This window comes from Podarcis melisellensis, assembly GCF_964234715.1.
Source record: "Podarcis melisellensis genome assembly, chromosome: 10".
Classification (NCBI taxonomy): Eukaryota; Metazoa; Chordata; class Lepidosauria; order Squamata; family Lacertidae; genus Podarcis; species Podarcis melisellensis.
Genome location: NC_138542.1, coordinates 51,085,926 through 51,106,554, shown reverse-complemented (window position 1 = coordinate 51,106,554; position 20,629 = coordinate 51,085,926). Strand labels below are relative to the sequence as shown.

The 20,629-nt window shown below is 46.3% G+C and overlaps 1 protein-coding gene across 5 annotated transcripts in view; it reads left to right on the top strand.

The window, feature by feature from the left end:
- Positions 1-6,480: 6,480 nt before the first annotated feature.
- Positions 6,481-20,629, top strand: part of ABTB3 (ankyrin repeat and BTB domain containing 3) — a 213,370-nt gene continuing 199,221 nt past the window's right edge. For all 5 annotated transcript variants that reach the window (XM_081928197.1, XM_081928198.1, XM_081928195.1 and 2 more), the window contains exon 1: positions 6,481-10,109. In XM_081928197.1, the coding sequence (XP_081784323.1) occupies positions 8,906-10,109 (1,204 nt within the window). In that variant the 5' untranslated portion in view covers positions 6,481-8,905. The remainder of the gene's footprint in view (positions 10,110-20,629) is intronic.

Genomic DNA, 20,629 nt, shown 5'->3' with positions numbered 1-20,629 from the left:
ATTTCCATTTTGACAGCCACCTTAAATCCTGTGAATGGCTGGGTAAAAATAGCCTTTTCACAAGACTGTCATTCCAATCCAGCAAGAGAGAGACCCTGAGCATCGGTGTGGCTGATGTGGTGGGTGTGCATTGTGTTGCTGCTCCAGCCCCGCTGAACTTAATAGATGCTTCTGATGAGCATGCGGAAGTGAATTCCCCTGGGACCCTGGGTGGCATGTAAACAATAGAACCTATTCTGGTGGCGAAAGCCATTCCTGCAAATTTCAGTCTTGCTACATTGAACAGCGGTGAGCTCCTGCTGAAAAGCCTTTATTAAAACACTATCACTGAAGCATGGTTTGCAGGCTTTTATTTCAAATACAGCTCATTGGGGAGCCGTAGGGCTGCAAAGGAGAAAGTATATCCCCTCTCCCACTAGGACACACTCTGCCACTTTACTAGTCCTCTGTACTGCTAAGCCTTTAGGCATCTGCTGACTTGAAGGATATTTAAGTTACAAGAACTGGAAGTGGCAGCTTGGTGGATCATATTTCTCTTAAGTACATGAATCTCTGTTTAAGTCACCAGCTGTGCAAAGTGAATAAACCACACTCCATTCCCATACTCTAAATAGTTTGTCTGCTACTGGTATGTGAGGGTGGTGTGGTGTTTGGGATTGCCTGAGGGGTTTTTCAAAGGGACAGAATCTACCACCGTGTATGACCTATTCCACACACCCCTCAATTTCTCCTTTGTTAAGGTGTCATAATTAACCTTCAAGCTATTATCTGAGATCAGGACGTTCAAGGGCAATTTGGGGTGGGGTGAGGGGGCTGGCGCCTTCTCAAAAGAAAACTCTGTTGGAAAAAAAATATATATGGGTGTGTTCATGGAATGTACTGCATGCACATTCCTAGGATCCTGATCCAGACTTATTAAGGATTGTGACAGAATGCAAGAAGCTGACTGAGCAACTATAATAACTCTGATCAGCTGGCTAATGTGTGAGATTACCTTCTGTTCTCATGAACTACACACACACACATCTCGTTTTAACTAGGGCTGGAACTTAATAATAACAACAGTTAATTGCTTAATTGTGTGGATTTTAACTGACCATTCTGTTGAGTAAATGTGCCCATCTGGGTAAAAGCAATATTCTTTTGCTTTGAAAATTTAACGAAGAAAAGGATGGGGGAAGAGAGAAAAAATTAAAGACAGTAAAATAAAGAATACAGTGTGTGTGTGTGTGTTTTAATAGTAAAAAGCAACAACACACCACTCTACTATTCGATCCATGAAAACAATCCTAAAGCAAGAGGTATTGCCTCTTGTGTAAGAGAGAAATGAGTGCTCTTCTTTTAAGATGGTGCTTCTTGTCAAGCTTATTTTTATCAGCACTTGTATCAGGGACATAAGTAGTTGCCTTATGTGGATTAGGTGCACTGGTCAATCTAGTTCAGAATTGTTCACACTTACTGACAATGGCTTTCCAGAGTCTCAGGCAGGGGGCTATGTGATAGATAGATAAAATCTGCTGCTTCAATTGCAGTTAGTTGCTGCAATGTTTTAAAATTAATCTAGCCAATTATTACTCTATTAAATGTTGCAGCTCTAATTTTATCTACAACTAGCTCCTACACACCGGCCATGATACTGTGGCTACCAATTCAAATTAGCTTCCACTTAGTCCTTGTAGCAGATATGACAGATGTGCAGCCTGGCTTATGAGCTATTGTGCCACCTTATGCATGTTTAGGAGGGTTAGGATAGGTTCTGTGTCAGCAGTGTCAATGCACTGATGCAGAATGTCATGTAGTCACAGCAGTACAGGGCAGCGTGCTACAACAATAGCAGTACCCCTGTTGCTGGAAATAAAGTAATGGCCTTGCACAAAGCAGTTGTATGATGCAGAATTGGACACAGAGGTATGTGGCATTTGGGATTATTCATAAATTACATTGATTTATGTTTAATGAATTCTGCTGCACTGAGAAGCCTGGAATAAATGTATTTTATTGAACTAGCTCCAGGTTAAAAGAAAGGGAGCATTTCCCCACTTCTCTCCCATACTAGACTAGGTACCTCCAGCAATGTGGCCTAATGCAGGGACCAATGAAGAAATGCATTCTATTTGCACCACTAGGGAGGCCACATTTAGAAACTGCAGATTGTCTCCTCCGCTCTTTTTCATTTAACCCTGGGAAGGAAGGAGGAAATTAGAAAGTAGGTTTGGGGTTGCTCAGTGCAGCCTGTATGTACATTGCCATACATTGCCAAAAAAGGGAGAATGCATCACTAAAGAAAGAGGACATTAAGAGGGCATGTAGTTACAGAAAAAATGCATTTGCTGATTTATATGTATATATGCAAATTTCATGGGACACAGGTGGCGCTGTGGGTTAAAGCCTCAGCGCCTAGGACTTGCTGATCGAAAGGTCGGCGGTTCGAATCCCTGCTGCGGGGTGCGCTCCCGCTGCTCGGTCCCAGCGCCTGCCAACCTAGCAGTTCGAAAGCACCTCCGGGTGCAAGTAGATAAATAGGGACCGCTTACCAGCGGGAAGGTAAACGGCGTTTCCGTGTGCAGCTCTGGCTCGCCAGAGCAGCGATGTCACGCTGGCCACGTGGCCCGGAACTGTCTCCGGACAGCGCTGGCCCCTGGCCTCTTAAGTGAGATGGGCGCACAACCCCAGAGTCTGTCAAGACTGGCCCGTATGGGCAGGGGTACCTTTACCTTTACCTATGCAAATTTAGAAATACTTGCTATCCTGTAAAACAGGAGTGAGGAACTTCTGGCCCACCAGGGGTTCAAATTTAACCTGTAAAGTTGTTTTCCCCAAAATATCCTGTTCTCCCCAACACTTGACATCAAATGTGATGTCAGGTACAGGGCAGTTAGAGATATGGCTGCCAATGCTCAATTGGAACCTTCAAGTGTGTTCCTGATTGTGCACTGGCAAATCAAAGCAGGTTTTGATTTTACCAACCAGTGCTTGGAGTAATAGCACCAGCAAGTTTCCTAAGGGTGACATCAGGTGACTGACAAGTTGGCTTCTTTGCTTACCTGTCAAATTTGGCCCATAAGGCTGGGATCCAATAAGAATCTGGTCCATGGAGCCAAAAAGGTTCCCTCACTCTGATTTAAATAGAAACGCAATAGATCTCACCTAGAGGAAAGACTGGGACCAGGTGACCTGCACGTTCTCAGTCTGGGGTCAATGTGCAAGTTGTAGAGGGGCAGCTTCAAGGCACCTGCTGCTCTCCCTTCTTATGGTTCTTTATCTTGAAACCACACTTGGACCAGGAAACCCTTTGGACAGAGAACACATTCAAATGGATGACAGCCTCAGTTCCCCAAAGAGGACTGTTCTCTGTCATTTAAGATGCATGGCATCCTAGCGGCCAAGGAAAGATGTATTGAAATATGGAGTCATTCTTCTTCCAAGCTTAGGCCCTTTCTACTTTGCCATAGCAAGTGGAGAGGCCACAAGGAGAACAGCAGATTATTCCAAGGCCAGATTCACACTATACAGAGTTCCCTGTAAAGAGCAATTGATTGTTAAACCACTCTGGGAATTGTAGCTTTGTGAGAGGAGTAGGGTTCTCCTAACAACTCTCAGAACTCTTAGCAAATGACAGCTCCCAGAATCATTTGGGGGTAAGCCATGAGTGTTTAAAGAGGTATCATAGTGCTTTAAATGCATGGTGTGAATGTGGTCTTTGTCTCTTACACAAAGCAGAATGAGTCTGTGGATATGTTTTATGTCCCTAGTTTCACAAGAGGGCCATTTTGAGGAAAGGATGAAGGCTCTTGGGCCAATTCCATACACATATCACCCAGGGAACTACTAGCAAGTCCCAATCCAAGGCCACCAGTCCTTCCATACACTTTCCTGGGCAGAGAGCCAGACCAACACAGTTTATTACATGAGGCAAAAGACAAGATGGCGCCCCTTGCTCATTCCGTCTACAGAGGCTGACTAGACTTGTAGGTAAATCTTGTGTCAGCCCTGACAATGGAATGACATCTTCAAGGGCACCTGTGGGCAGCAGGCTAGTTTAGGAGGTGTATGACAGGGTTGTAGATGGCTATGGTTCAATAGGAGTTGGTGGGGTGTTGACCTTTAAAGCCCTGCATGGCTTCGGCCCTGTATACCTGAAGGAACGTCTCCACCCCTGTTGTTCAGCCTGGACACTGAGGTCCAACTCTGAGGGTCTTCTGGTGGTTCCTGCACTGCAAGAAGTGAGGTTACAGGGAACCAGACAGAAGGTTGTTTTGGTAGTCATACACACCGTGTGGAATGCCCTCCTGGCAGTTGTAAAAGAGTTTAAAAAACTGCATATTTTTTGTAGACTTCTGTTTCAAGAAGCCTTTAGTGCTTGATGTTATTGTTGTGGTTGTTGTTTTTCCCATATTTTTATTGGAATCTTCCCAGATTGGCTGGGGCAACCCAGTCAGATAGGTGGAGTGTAAGGAATAAATAAATAATAGTTGTTGTTGTTGTTGGTATGCTGCATCCCAGCACATGAGATCTGAGGTGATTGCCTCACTCTGCCTAATGGTTGGACCAGACTTGCCTGGGCAGATGCAATTAAAAGTTAAGTCATGTGATCTTACTTTAGTTAATCACTGTAGCTTATATTGATGGTAATGAGTATAAGGTGAATGTTTATAAATGACTAAAAAATGTTTCCACAAGAGTTATGAAAATATAACACCTTTGGTTAATAAAAACAGATCTCAATCAGAGGCTAGAGAAACTGGGGGGGGAGAATAACTCTTGCATCAAAAGAGATATATGTTGGGCTTGTTCCATAGTATAAACTATGCTGACCTCTTACTGTTTTGTTTACAGTGATTTAGTTATTCTTGGGTGGAGAAGGGAGCTAACCTTTGGCTGAGTTCATTTTTACTCCCCTTTTAAGGGTGGGCCTCCACCCACAATCCGTTTCTCATTACCCTGACCAAATAATGATACATAAGGGAGGGAAACAGTGTCAGTGTTATGTTCCTCCTGGTATGGTTTGTGGAAGCTGCCTCTGTTTGCTGTCCAGATGGATGGATTGACTTTGAAATGCCTGGCTCACTTCTTTCTGACACCAAGCAAAATAAACTTTAGGAAATAAATGTTGAGGTCAGCTACATCCTAGTTCTGCTCAGGCAGTTTGGGAGTGTCTAATATAGATGGAATCCATCATCATCATCATCATCAATAAAATAGCAACAACATCAGACTAGAAACCCAAAGTGTTTTTCCACCCCAGGAAACAGAGGCCCTCAAACATTTCTACTTTCTGACTTGTTATTTTGACCTTATTTGTTCCTGTTATGCAACAAAAGCTACAGTATCCACACTGGACTCTTGCTGTGAGAGTCAACAAAAGCCTTTCCATCAGTTGTAGTTGTTCCAGTATGTTGACTGTAATATCTAGTGTGTTCATTATTCATCTATTAATTGTAATTTTAAAAAAATGGTTCCTGGACTCCCATTTTGGAATCCAACCCATTAGGAAGGGCCTTTTAAAAGCTCAGTGGCATTTCCTATTTGTGTGAACTTCCTGTCAGTTTCTTCTTTATCTACGTGTGCTGTGTGAAATCTATGTCGCTTCAGGTGAAATCTCATATGAATTTCTGCAGGAAAATTATTGCATGTTATAATTAATATTTGCTCAGACATTTCCCCCTGGCAGATCAGTATGCTTGGGACAGGCATGAATAATTGCTGTCCCATAGAGGGAGACAAAATCTGCTACTTGTTTTCTTTATTTAAGACATTCTTTAAAAAAATAAACAGTAACAGAAAAAGGAGCAAACTTGAGAAAAGATGGACAAGGAAATGAATGCTGATGGTAACCATTGAGAGAGTAGCACATAAATCAGTAACAGAGTAGGAACTTGAAGTGTTTCAAATCATAAACATTTCCAAATAAAACTATATTTTAAAGGGATCTGCTGACTCAGTGTCTCTGATGACAAATAGATTACAAATCCATTTCTGTTTCACCCTTCAAAAATATTGCCCCCGAAGACGCAGGGTATCTGTCCTGGTCTACACTGTTTGCCTCTGAGCTCTACCACCCTCTTGTCCTGCCACTGGTCATGCCTTTACTTTCTGTAACCTCTTCTTAGTTCTGGACCTGGTCTCCTGAAGGTGCTACAACCACTCCCACTGGCAAATTAGCTAATCCAGTGTGTTGAGAGCAGAAGAATTCCTGGGCAGCCAGTGTGCCAGGTTCAGGTGAAAGAAGAAGAGGAGTTTGGATTTGATATCCCGCCTTTCACTCCCTTTAAGGAGTCTCAAAGCGGCTAACATTCTCCTTTCCCTTCCTCCCCCACAACAAACACTCTGTGAGGTGAGTGGGGCTGAGAGACTTCAAAGAAGTGTGACTGGCCCTAGGTCACCCAGCAGCTGCATGTGGAGGAGCGGACACGCGAACCCGGTTCCCCAGATTACGAGTCCACTGCTCTTAACCACTATACCGCACTGGCTCTCAAAAGTTTGTGGGTGAAGCATGTCGCCTGCCAGGGCTGCCTCCAGGTTTGAGAAGGCCCTTGGCAAAGCGCCATCTTCTGGTGGCTTTTTTATGTCAGTGCCCCTCCAGTATGGGCGAGCTTACCTGTGGCAATGGAAGGCTGCTGTAAATGGTTATCTGTACTGCTTTCTCTCCCTTCTTGGAACTGCCTCTAAATGTGTTGCTTGCTGTGCTTTTAGCCCCTGGCTGTCTGAGTGTGTCTCACTCTCTTGTGGGACTTCCCTGCCCAGCCTCTTCTAGGCTGTTTGGCTCACCTCTGCAGCTGACTGTTGAGCTGACAGCGTGAGCAGGGAGCTGCTGCACCAGCTGTTTCTGACAAACACACCAGTGTGGCTGGTGCTTTACAAAGTACAGGATGGCAGGTCCCTGCCCCAAGGTGCTTACAATCTAAAATCTTGAGTAAATGTAGGGTTACAGTGGATCTTGGTGACACTGCAAGATCTTTTGCTGTTTAAATAGTGGGCTTTATAGGCAAACCCCCAAGTGGCCATGCCAGTGTCCTTCCTTTCCAAATGGTCACTGAAATACACTGAGATTGCTGAGTTTTTTCCCAGCCATGTGGAAGCACCAGGAGTAGTAGATGCCATTGTTTCTAATGCCATTCCCCATTTGGGGCTTCTTGGCTCTGAAATAGTTCCATTGTGTAGAGTGCACTGAGATGCTCTGTATCAAATCTGATAACCCAGCAGGGCCTGAGGTTTGACATCCTGGCTTAAAGGATAGATGACAGAAGGCTGGGGGAAACCTGCAGCCCTCTAGAGGTTGGGACTCCAACTCCCATCTGCCCCAGCTAGCAGGGGCAACAGTCAGGGACGGTGGGATCTGGAGCCAGCATCTGGAGGGCTACAGCTTCTGCATCCCAGTGCCAAGATATTTCTGGGAAGAGCTTCGTTTTCAGTTTAATGTAACCTGCATACAGTTTCCCCACAGTGAACTGCGTCCTCCAAGGCAGCTCAGGATTAAACATAAACTATCAATACACAGCTTCATAATCATGATTGGGATATATGTGTATTACAACTAGGCACCTCGAGGGCTCGTGTTTTGAGTTGGCGTTAGATAATCTTTGGCTGGTTAGGAAAGGCTCGAGCAAATCCATTACTCTGCACCACGCAGAGGCTCTTTTTCTTCACCCTCCTCCTTGTTTTGAAGTACGTGTTGCTGCGCCATCTGGGCTCCCCTATAACGATGCATTCTGTAGCCAGTGCCAACGGTGCTCGGATCCCTTCACACACACCCCGCAGCCCCACAGCACACGTTAAGGAAAACGCATGAGACTACAGGTCCTCACCTGCAGAGGAGATGCCACACATCCCAAAACGGTTTCCTGGCTCTGAGCTGGAATGCTAATATTTCTGGGCTGTAGTGTGCAAAGCAACTTGAAGGGGGGAGACGACAGGCACTCCGGCAAGAATCTGCAGCTGCCGCTGCTGCAGCCTTCGTATCTTGGTTTCTAATTTCTACTACCTGCTTCAGAGAAATAAATGCATGCCAAGTCTGGAATTTGTAGGGCTGGTCCAGCAAACGAAAATCACTGCTGCTCATTCCCACCGTCTATTTTGGATCAGCTAAATATATCCTGCGGGTTCCTCTCTCACACACACTTTTGGCCCTATTTTTCCTTCCCCTCATCTCTCTCTCTCTCTCTCCCCGCACTTCTCAACTGCAGAGTAACGGAGAAAGACAAATAAAATCACCCTGGAGCGGGCTCGAGACAGCGACGAAGGAAACCCACCACCCACTTCCAGCTCAGCACACCCAAGCGAACGCGGGAGAGAGCGAGAGCGAGAAGGCTTGGAGAGCCTGTGGATCCCACTACGAATTCCAAAAAGAAGAGAGAGGGAGAAGGGGAGGGGAAAGTGACGCGAGGGGAGAGGGAGGGTTGGGTGGGAGAAAGGTAGCAATGAAATTAGCATCGGCGCTCCCATTGGATCTCTCCGCGTGCGATTTGCATTAGCCTCGCCTCTTCTCCCAGCCGCCCCTCCCGCCTCTGCCGTTCTTTGGTTGGCTTGGGTTTTGCGGGCTAGTGCAGTGCAGGAGTCAGGGAACCGAGGAGGAGACAAGCACCCGAGGCGGCCAGCGCTGCTGCTGCTGCTGCTGCTGCCCTGCTGCCGCCGCCGGGAGTTGGCGAAGAGACCGAGGGACCTTCGACGCCGCGATCCTTTGGCCGCGCTCGCTCGCGCGCTCTCTCCCATGCCTGTGCGCTTCGCGTTTGCGGGTGGCGGCGGCGGCGGCATTTCTTTATTTTGATCGCGAAGGAGCTGCTCTGCGCGCGTGCCAAAGCGAGGAAGCTGCGAAATAAGTACGTGAGAGAGGAGGAGGAGGAGGAGGGCGCAGGTCTGTTACTTTCTCTTCTCAAAGTTTCCTGCTGGTGCAGTATGAAGTGCAGCGATGGCAAGGAGAGGTAAGACGGTGGTGAGGACGCTGGAAGATCTGACCCTCGACTCGGGTTATGGTGGTGCGGCAGACTCCGTCCGGTCCTCCAACTTGTCTCTGTGCTGCTCCGATTCCCCCCACGCGGCTCACCCCTATGGAGGAAACGGCTGGCAGCATCTAACTGACTCGATGCACAGTAGACACAACAGCTTTGACACCGTCAACACTGTCCTGGTGGAAGACTCCGAAGTGCTGGACTGCGCCGAGCAGCACTGCTCCAGGCTGCTGCCTGACCTTGAGGAGGTCCCCTGGAGCCTCGACGAGGTGGAGGCGGTTCTCCTCCTCCTGCAGCGCAAAGAGGCCAGGGGGCCGGTGGGGGTGGGCGCCGCCGCCAGCTCCAGCAGCGTCGCCAGCTCCACCACCACCATCAGCAGCGGCGGCGGCGGAGCCCCCCCTTCCAAAGATGCCCTGGCCAGACTCTCCACCTTGGTCAGCCGCGCGCTGGTCCGGCTGGCCCGAGAGGCTCAGCGCCTGAGCCTGCGCTTCGCCAAGTGCACCAGGTACGAGGTGCAGAGCGCCATGGAGATCGTCCTGGGCTGGAGCCTGGCTTCCAGCTGCACGGCGGCCGCCCTGGGCGCGCTCTCGCTCTACAACATGAGCAGCAGCGGCGGCGACCGCTTCAGCCGAGGCAAGTCGACCCGCTGCGGCCTCACCTTCTCGGTGGGCAAGTTCTACCGCTGGATGGTGGACAGCCGGGTGGCCGTGCGCATCCACGAGCACGCCGCCATCTACCTGACCGCCTGCATGGAGAACCTCTTCCGAGAGATCTACGCCAGGGTCCTGCAGCTGGGCGCCGGGGCCGCCGCGCCCCACCCCCAGCCCCACCTGCACCACCTCCCGGCGCAACAGCACCCAAACAACCCCCCGCAGCTGCCGCCGCCGCCGCCACCGCCGCACCACCACCGGGGCCAGTGCTCGGGCGCCGCCGCCGCTCTGCCTCCTCCGGCTTCTGGAGCAGCTCCTGCCGCCGCTTCGGACAACAAGGACCGAGAGAGCAGCGGCAGCAGCAGCGCCGCCGCCGCCGCCACCAACCACCACCACAGCAACGAAGCGCCAAAGTTTACGCTGGAGTCCCTGGAGCAGACGGTCAACAACGACTCGGAGCTGTGGGGGCTGCTGCAGCCTTACCAGCACCTCATCTGCGGGAAAAACGCCAGCGGTGAGTCAGGCGGGCGATGCGCAGGGCCCTGCCCACCTGTTGTTGTTGGAGTGCCAGGGACGGGAGGGGGGAGAGGGCTGCAGGCCGGGCGCGCTCTTGGCGTGCGTGCGCGCAGCCTGCCCACTAGGGGTGGATGGGGGAGATGTCTGTGCACCTCCCAGGGCCACCCAGGAGGAGAGACATCATACAGTGTTTGGCCCTTACAGAAGAAGACCAAACATCTTGTGGGCAGGAATGGCCAAAGGATGACTTGTATGGGAGTTGCACCTGCAAAGTTTGCTTGCCATTATTAGACTGCAATCTTTATGCAGGCTTGTGGCTTCCAGAGCTGGTGGTCTTCTTGTTCCTTATGGGAGAGAAGCCTCAGTGAAGAGATGAGACTGGTGTCTAGGGTTGTGCTGTAAATCTGTACATGAACTCGGAGGCATCTCCAGTCACTTTTGTTGTGCTTACTTGGGAGTCAGCTCCCATTAAACTCATTATTTGATTGTGAAAATTAATGGTGTTTCCTGAGAGGTACCTTGGAATTGTTGGGGTGGGGTGGGGGAGTGGCAGTGCAGTTGGGATGTTATTTCTCATCCACTGTTGTTGGTTTTACATCCATGCTCTTGATGCTAACGCTAAGTGGCTGAACTTGATTTCCACTTACCTGTAACAATGGAATAAGCTGCTCTCCCAAGGTTGCCAATTCACTCCTCTGACAGGGCTCCTGTGTAGCATGCCAGAGAGAAATGAGTTGCTGCTCATCACCGAATCTCCATACAGGGAAAAGCTTCAGTTTCTGCCTGCTGTGCAGCTGTTGAATAAGAAGGTCTCTTCCCTGCTCTGGAATGTGGCAGCTTCAGTCTACTGTTAATTGTGTTCTTTCATAAGGCTATACTTTGCGCCCAATTTTGATGGAGAGCTGTATTCTGTGGTTGTCTTTGGAGAAGGGCTGTACACTGTAAAGACAAGGTGTCTGGTGGTTCTAGAGAAGGTGGTATTCTGTTTCCTCTGATAGTATCTGTGTTGAAGCGGGCTGTGGGCTGCATACCTGTAATTGTTTTCAGTGGAGAGATGTACACTGCAGTTCTAGTGCTGAGGAGAAAGCTTGTGAACTATGCTCATCTAAACTGCTTGGAGCTAAGGGTTGTGTGCTGTGCCCAGACATTTCTTGTGCAGAGATGCTCATGGCCATGCTGAATGTGGTTGTGCTTTGCACCCACTTGTGTAGTCACTAGTTAAAATGTAGTTCTGGTAAGAAATCTGAACAGAAGTGTTCCTGAAATATTGCCTCTTGCTCTGATAATGGTGTAGAAATGGTGAGACTGTGTTGTAGATGGCCGCACTTCATGTCTACCTGTAGTGCATGGAGATGGGTAATAGGGAAGCAGTTTTTGGGGGGGTGGTAGGGATGTTCAAGAGGGCTGTCTTTCTCCTGTACCCTGTATAATGCATTGTTGGGCATTCTGGGGGAATTATTCCACCTAGGTTGGCTTCATCACCATCTTAGATCGCTTGCATTCTTTTATTCACAATGCTTCAGGGATCTGCTTTAAAATCTACCCATCTGTAAACCTGGCTGGCTTCTAGAATAATAACCTACTTCTTAGGGGAAGGGCTATAGCTCAGGGGCAGAGCATCTGCCTTGCATACAGAAGGGCCCAGGTTCAATCCCTGGTATCTCCAGGCAGGGATAGTCTGAAATCCTGGAGAGCCCCTGCCAGTCAGTGTAGACAGGTTTGAGTAATGGTCTGACTCGCTATAAGGCAGCTTTCGACATTATTCTCCTCAGCCTCCCTCAAACCTTCAGTATGTTACATTTATTTATTCTTATTTTGTATAGACCTCTGAATCATTAAACTGTCTTAAGTGGTGCACACACTAAAATTATCAGTAAAACACAAATAAAATCAGCAAAATATTTTTAAAAGGCCCAGCATACAGAAAGCAATTGCAGTACGACACGGTTGTATAAAACAGTAAGCAAATAGTTGCATGAGCAACTGTTGGGGAGCTTGGCTCCTTGGTTTCACCAAATCCCACTGGACTTTGCACACTTTCCAGATGTGCCACAGCCAGTTAAGAAGCAGCTGGTTTGGCACACTACAAAAGGGGAAGGAATCCTCAGCCCAGGTGATGGGAAAAGTGCCAGCTCCCAGCTTCCCAGAGACTTCAGATTAACAACTTCAAAATGGCTTTGGATATATCACTGATTAATCTTCGTTGCCACTACTCTAGTTCAGCCACACGAGGCCCATCCATACTGTTGTCTGAAGTGGATTATAAGCTTCCTGCACCTCCATTAATTTGCCATTGTCCATATGACCTCCTCCAAATTGCTGCCTCCACACATGTTCCCTCTCCCTCAGTCTGGATTTTCTCATACCAAGGATACTCTGGAAAGGGGAGGGGATGTGCAAATTTGTGATCTTTCTTCAACAAAGGTAACCGCAGAGGTACCAGCTGCAGCGAGCGCGTTGGGTGGAACGGGGCACTGCCCCACTGAGCTCAGTCTGCCCATCTGTCTACTTTCTCACTTACATCCAATCCAGAGAGTGGCTCTGGCTGCAGGTTTCCTCTTCCTTCATCTCAGTCGGGAGGAGGAAGGAGACAAATTAGCTGGCTCTGCCTGTCATTGGCTTTGGCATCACCTACTGTAGACTGCTCTGCCTTCTGTTTTACTAGTCCCAACGGGCACCAGCCACCACTGAGAGGTACTTTATGCTCCCTCTGTTCACAGCTGTGACGGTCACCATATTTCTTGCCAGCTAGTTTGGAAGCTAGTTTGCTTGCCTAGTCTGGGGAAGTTTGTGTCTGTAGGTTTTACACTGAACAATGGAGGGCTGACAGTGTGCTTCACATCAAACCTTTGGCACACGTGGCACAGAAAGCACATGAGGACACTGAAATATGAATGCGGCCCTTAACTGATTCTAAAAACTGGGTGCATGTGCATTCAAAAAGCCATTGCTGTTGTCCCCATGCATGTGTGCACACAGCTCAAGGAAAGCTCAAGGTCTCCTCCAATTTGCAGGACAAGGCCATTGGATCCTGTCCCATTTTTCCTTCTTCTGCTTAGTGGCTCACCAAGGACAGGGCTTGGTGGTTGCTTTCAGGTTTGGGCTTGAGGCAATCATGAATAAGCCCCACCCTGCTGCTTCCTCATTCCAGTTCCTTCCTATGTCCTCTTCATTCTGAGACTGCTAAGTAGGTTTTTATTTTATTTTTAATGTGAGGTAGCAGTATAATTATTTTAAGAAACCTACCTTTTTACAGTCCCCAAGTCCTTTCCACCCCTTAACTTCTAACAATTTTAATGGAACATGGAAAAGCTGAGAACCTGGGATGGATACCAGCTTCTTCGTTGAATTTTGACCCTCTTTTCACTTTACCAGCCTCTTTCCCACTCATCTCTCTCCCGACTCCCATTTGTGAGCAAAGCACTGAACTGTTGATGGCTCTCCATAAGGTTTGAATCATACAGATCTAGGGATGTCTGGTGGGGGGAAGAGACGGGGACCAGGATTGTTATTATTATCCTCACTTGTGCATCTCCAGAAATGTGCACAGTTCTGTTAAGGACTGGTGGCGGAGGCAGAGGAAACTTCCTGACATTCCTGGCTTTTCCTTTTCAGTAGGTATATGTGTGGATAAGGATAAAAAACACATGTGGTACTCCCTCCCCTCCCCCAGAAACTGCAGCTACAGTGGATGGCATGGTGGGAGGGAGGAAAGAGATATTTGGGGAGGGGGACGTCTCTGAGCATTATTTACTATAACATCTGCAGTGAACTCCAGGACCGAGTGTTTGGCTGAGTACCTCTGTTTTGTCTCCCTCTTCGCTGCTGTGTATATTTTTGTAGAGGCTTCTCATATGTTTGGGCTGCATATTGCGCACACACACACACACACACACACACACACACACACACTTCAAAAGCCTTCGTTTTTCCACAGGAAATGGTAGAACTGTAACTGAAGCTGAGAGACAGAGAGAGAGAAGAAATAAAATTTTGTTACGTGGGAGCTGCTCAACGCAGTCTTTTGCTGGGGAGATTTCATTCATGTCACTGCTTGTTTACTGAAAGCTTCAGGCACAGAAGATGCAACAAAGCTGATGCATCAGCCTCCCTGGGATAGTTTTTCATCTTTTAAAAACGGTGTCCAACCAAACTGTAATGCTTCCCCTCCCTGCCAACAAATCCAGACAGCTTCATAATGGGAAAGGCATTACAGTATGTTATTCAGATGCACACATACTGTAGGTGCAGGGCTGTGGTATGAGCTTTCACGTTCAATGGGATCTAAGCTGTGTTTGCATTATTATGTGTGTCTCACCTCCACCAAGAGATGTACCCTTCTGATATAAACCTTGGGAGGCAAAACCAGAATCTGAACAAGCCAAGGTGCAGAATGCTGAAATCAAGGGAACAAAATTTAAGCAACTTGAATCTCTTGTTCTGATACTCTGTTGTATTTTAAGATTCTTCTAAAGGGCACAAAAGGATATTTCATAATGACCAACTCATGTTGAACACTGTACAGTGTTAGCTTTCCTTTTGGTATTATGGCCCAGTTTGCACATAACACAAAGCCAAACCTAGCATGAATGAGTAAATGTTCAGGCTTCCGGTGAGGAGATTGCCGCTGCTTTGCTCCCCTCCAGTCATTTTGCTCCTGTGCTGATCTTAGACCATGATTTGGCTTAGTGTGCCACCTAAGCCAGGGCTTGTGGCTTACCTTTGTCCAGACGGCCAAACATAAGACCATCCATATACAGTTTAGCTTAGTTTGTAATGGCTCCGGTGGTGCAAGAGATAAACAGGTAGCATTATGAGACACAGCTGAAAGGAGGACCTTCTCATTTTACATTCATGGATTACCAGGGCAAGGTTTAACTGTATCCCTTAGCTTAACCAGACACTGGAGGGACCTGTCAGGAGTAAGCATGGACCAATGGTACCAAATAGTATGGAAAACAGCCGTACTAGAAAAATTAACCAATAAACTGAAACTGACATGGGGTCAAACAGAAGAAGACGCCTTTACCCCGGTATGCCTCCCCTTTATCACATACACAGCCCAACAAGACAATGACAAGAATCCACCAACAGCATACAAATCAATATGGCTAACCTGATCCAAAACACCCACCCACCCCACTCACATGAAAGCAAAGATCACCACAGCCAATCGCAAACAAACAACCACATCCTAGGCCAACCCCAACCTCTCTCACCACCAAAGGAACACAAGTGAACAGCACAAGCAACGCTGACACCAAACCCTACATACATTAAGGGTTTGAAACATAGAAACATCGCCACCCGACCCCACCCCACCCATCTTCCCTCCCTCCACCCCCCTTTTTCCCCCCTCCCCCTAATGTCTCAACAAATGAAATGGATTTGTAAAAATGTTACATGGAAAAAATATGAGAGATGTTACACTTCCTTCTGTAAAACAAGAAAATCTTTAATAATAAGAAGAAACTGTATCCCTTAGCTCATGCCGTATAAGTGAATGGTTAACATTCATTCCTATGGGGGAAATGAAAAAGCAGCATGTGACAAGATTATGCTTGCTAGCTCACCGTTCCAACCCTGCATGGCAATTCTAGGGCATGACTTCATTGATGGATGGGAGGGTGAGGGGTAGAGCAGAAGGATTCAGGTAAAGGAGTAGAATCTTCCCATCCCTTCTAATCAAATTTAGCTAGTGTGAAATAATAGTGCATGCAATTAACATAAGAGTCCATCTGTCACTAGAATCAATGGCATGACTTCCACTGATTACAATGGACCATGATCACGCCATCTCTGTTGCAGCTTACTCTAATATTTACGAATGGTCAAGAGTAATGCTCGCTGCTACTCAATGCATGTACCTGGTCATTGTCAATCTTCCCTTATTTGTAAGACAGAACCCTCCAGATGTTGTTGGACTACAATTTCCATTGGCCATGCCATTATACAGTATGTACATTCTAATTTTAACATACTTACCTCTTGCAAGATTTGATGATTTCATCATACAAAGAGTTCTCCTTCAATCTAGCAGCTAAGCTCATGCAAAGCTTATTGTTAGAATCACCAGATGCAATGAGACCAGAGATTCTGTACCTCTTAATTATGTGCAGAAGTAGAGGAAAATTCAGCAGTCATAGCTTTTCTGATCCCTGCATGATGAGTTGCACTCACTAAAGCTCCCTTGTATAAAGTTACAAGAGCTCTTCTACCTTTTGGTATCTAGGCACACTATCTGTATTGCAGTGGCATGTTCTTGCAGTGGAGGTTGCCTTGATCTGTCAGGCTTAGCATTTGCAAAGCTTTCTGTGCTATAGCGTTACTTAACATCACAACACCGGTGCATTAACCCTGGATTTTGGAGGCAACTAAGTCTTACAGTACAATCCTATGTGTGTTTACTCAGATACTGAACTTGTTCAATGAGTTTTGCTCCAATATAGGTGTGTATAGGATTGACAGCATGTTCATAGTAGAGCTAGTTAGTGGTTATAATAATGAATCTTGTCTTATTGGCTACTCCTGCATTTGGCTTAGTTTATTGCCAAACAGCACAGTGCTATCTCATGTTAAAAGAATAATAGTGTTTAGAAGGCTTGCATGAAGTGTAAACATCTTTTCAGAAGATGAGAACAAAACCTAAAAGCAAAGGAGGTAGATAAGATTATTTCCCTTTGTTGAAAGCTCAGACATACTCTGAATTTTTAGAATACCAAAAGGGAGGTTTCTGCCCCATATATCACCCTGATTCATGGCTGAATTCATACACCAGAAACTCTTTGGTTCAGGTACAGGTATGGAACATAAGGTAGTAGATCAAGGAATTGGCACAAAATTGGAATTGCATTAATCAAGGTTTCACCCCGAACAAGTATGTATCTTTTCCATTCAAATATCTGATGAAGGAATAAAGGTGTATTGCATCATAATGAAGATTCTGCCAAGGCAGTTCTTTATAAAATTAAAAACAGCTGCCCTCACTTGGTTGCTTCTGTTTAACCCATTTCAGTCTTTTTGGTTCCTGTCTCTCCACTTCTGTGCTGCTCTTTTGTGTACTACTGTTGTTAGTTTATTGTAGATGTGTGCTTTACTGTATTGTTTACAGCATTGGGTGCAATTGGTAGAAAGCCAGGATATAAACAGTAATGAATAAAACAAAACACGAAATGATTTCATGAGCTGCCTAACAATTTTTGGGCACCATTCAAAGTGCTGATTATGACCTGGGACCAGTATATTTAAATGACTTATTGCTGATAAATGAAACCAACAGGACAGACCTTTCTGGTAGAAATACAAAATAGGCATACTTAGTAGCAGACTGTAGAGTTCTTGGTTTTTTGGAGATCCATTTATCCATTTTTGTTTTGGGTAACTTGTTCTCTGCTTACCTTGATTTCCTTTGTTTGCACTGTCTGATACTTTTCTTTTTTTAAGGCAGCTGCTTTGCTGTTTTTGTGATGGTTGTTGTTGTTGTTGCTGCTGCTGTTTTTATAACGGAGTATGGCAGCCTTTGCTAACCTGTTGCCCTACTGAGGTTTTGGACTAAAGAGCCTATCAGCCTTAGCCCGGCATGTTGACTGCCTTCACCAGGCTGGTGCCCTCCAAATCTGCATGTTGATCAGGGCTGATGGGAGTTGTAGTCCAAAACATTTGGAGGATACCGAGTTGAAGGCTGATGCATTTTTAATTGAGGTTAGTCAATAGCCACCTTGATGCATTTTTAATTGAGGTTAGTCAATTGCTATCGAGTGCTCTGTGCTTCAAACTGGAAAAGCAGGTTAACAGTCTCATAATACTTAAACAGCTGATGAAGTGGACTGTAGTCTCGAAATGCTTGTGCTCTAAAAAATAAAGTGCATTAATCTTTAGGGTGCTACAAAGACCAAGTCTCTTCATATTTAACCAGCTACTTCAAACCAACATGGCTATGAACCTGGAAAGCATATAAGTAACTTGTGTTCTTTGCCAACTATTGTTGCTGGAACCTGGGTCTATAAAGGTGTTATCCAGTATGAAACCTGCTAGATCACTGAAGGGTGCTCCAAGAGATGTTACATCCTGTGTCTCATACTATACCAGATATTATACTAATGACGGCATCTGGAGGATGAGACCAGTACTGTATGTGCATCAAATCCAAGACGTGCATTTATAGGTAATGCTTCCAGGTGAGGATTTGGAGCTTGTGTTCTCTTGCTTTTAAGAACTAGATATGGAAGGCAGGTGGATGGGTCTGTCATTACATTACATACCCCAGCTGTGGAAAATCTCCACTGCTTTGTTCTCTTATCATGTTTTTCTTTCCTTGGTCCTCCAGGAGTAATGAAGTCATAATAGCTTGCAATTTTATTGGGCTGCTGCTAGTCCCCTAAGGTATAGCAGGGATTCTTTAAAGGTGAACATACCTATTTCACACTTTCCAAAACAACATGCGAACCGGAACACAAGCCCTCCTTCAAAATTGGCACTTAGCTGAATTTTGCAATGTAGTTCTCTAGCAAAATGTTGTTGTTGTTTAGTCGTTTGGTAGTGCCTGACTCTTCGTGACCCCATGGACCAGAGCACGCCAGGCACTTCTGTCTTCCACTGCCTCCCACAGTTTGGTCAGACTCATGTTTGTGGCTTCGAGAACACTATCCAACCATCTCGTCCTCTGTCGTCCCCTTCTCCTTGTGTCCTCCATCTTTCCCAACCTCAGGGTCTTTTCCAGGGATTCTTCTCTTCTCATGAGGTGGCCAAAGTATTGGAGCCTCAGCTTCACGATCTGTCCTTCCAGTGAGCACTCAGGGCTGATTTCCTTAAGAATGGATAGGTTTGATCTTCTTGCAGTCCATGGGACTCTCAAGAGTCTCCTCCAGCACCATAATTCAAAAGCAGCAATTCTAGCAAAATAGAGCAAGCAAATATGCATCTACTAGCCATAGGTGAGCATATAGTACTACTACAAATATATTATATATGCATTATATTAGCAGGGAGTCCTTTGCAAAAGAAACGTGTAAATTAGGAGATGTTCACGCTAAAATGCTAATGAAATAATGCTGTAAAAATATCACAAAGGGAATACAGAGAACTAAAGAGTGGGGAAATGTGAAACAGAGAGAAACTGAAACTGACAGGTTTGCCCATCTCTGAGGACTAGCTATGTGCAATATGAGTGAGAGAAACAAGCATAGTGTGGGGTCTGATATCACTGAGCTAGCATGACATCATGTGGGCTGAGCTGCCATATGGTGAAGCAGTAGCATGCTCACAAAACTGTGGTTAATAGCTTGGCTTGATGAAAAATATGACTCTGGTTGAAGCACATCTATGACTTGTGCACAGTCAAAATCTACCACTGCACAATATTCATTTGTGAAAGTAAGAGCGGTGTTTTTTCTATCAAGCCCTTAGCAAGAATATTAGACCTACAAACACTGGGATGCATGGGTGTGTGGAATCCATGGGGAAGTTCCTTTGCACAGTTTCCTGCTGAAATGAATTGGTTTTGTGCAAAAATTGTTTTTTTTTTAAATAAAAAACTTAGTCCGTATTAATTTCAGTGGGGCTTGCACACAGGGTGGATTGTTTTCAGAATGTTTGTGTATGAATGTTTGTGTATCCTGGGAATACAACTTGCAATCAATTTTCCCTTCACACATTCTTAAGAAGGTCCACCTGGTAAGCTGCCTGAAGATGGGTAGCTTTTGTAACATTTGGGTGGTAGGATGAACATCTTCGGATGTGTGTCTGAGAAACACTTTAAAAGCTGTAAAATTATGCGTAGTAGCTACCTCGTTGTATCATTGATGAGAACTGCACATGTCCCTGAAAAGTCACCAAGTGGCCTAATTCTGATTGGGACTGTAGCACATGGGGAGAGGCACGTAGAACTCTTCCACTTGCCCTGCCACTTTCTCCAGGAAAAACCCAGTGTTTACCACTGAATTGGAACAAACGTCAATGGGATCGATGTTTGCTCTGATTTAGTGCTAGTGGACAAGCTGTTATGCCTTTCCTCCAGCACTGTGGTTCTGATGAAAACCATTCCCTACAGAAGCTTTTATTTGACTTAGAAAGGAAGCTCCTGGTGGTTCCTGATTTTGAGAAGCTCCTATTGCTTCCACTCCTCCTGCACCCAATCCCACTAGGGCTGGCTGAACCACCAGGCAGAGTGAGGTGGCTGCATGTGGTTGCAGATGCTGGGTGGTGATTGGAGCCCCTGTTCTTGGTCTGCCTAACCACCCTGCTATTCCTTGCCTCCAGAGCCGTCACCCTGGAGTTGGCGGTGGTTGTTCATTGGTGACCTGGGCTAGGTTGCCTGTCTTGCCTATTCATTTTCTCCCAATGCCTCACAGACCGTTAGAATTCCTGCTCCGTGATTGCAGTCATGGGATTTTTGTCTATCACATGACGGTGTATGTTTTGACTCCACAAAGTGGGAAGTGACGGAGACAGGATGTTTGTGTAACTGTGTTCCGTGAAGTGGGACTATTATCCTTTGTTCTTTCTCTTTGCTGTCTGATG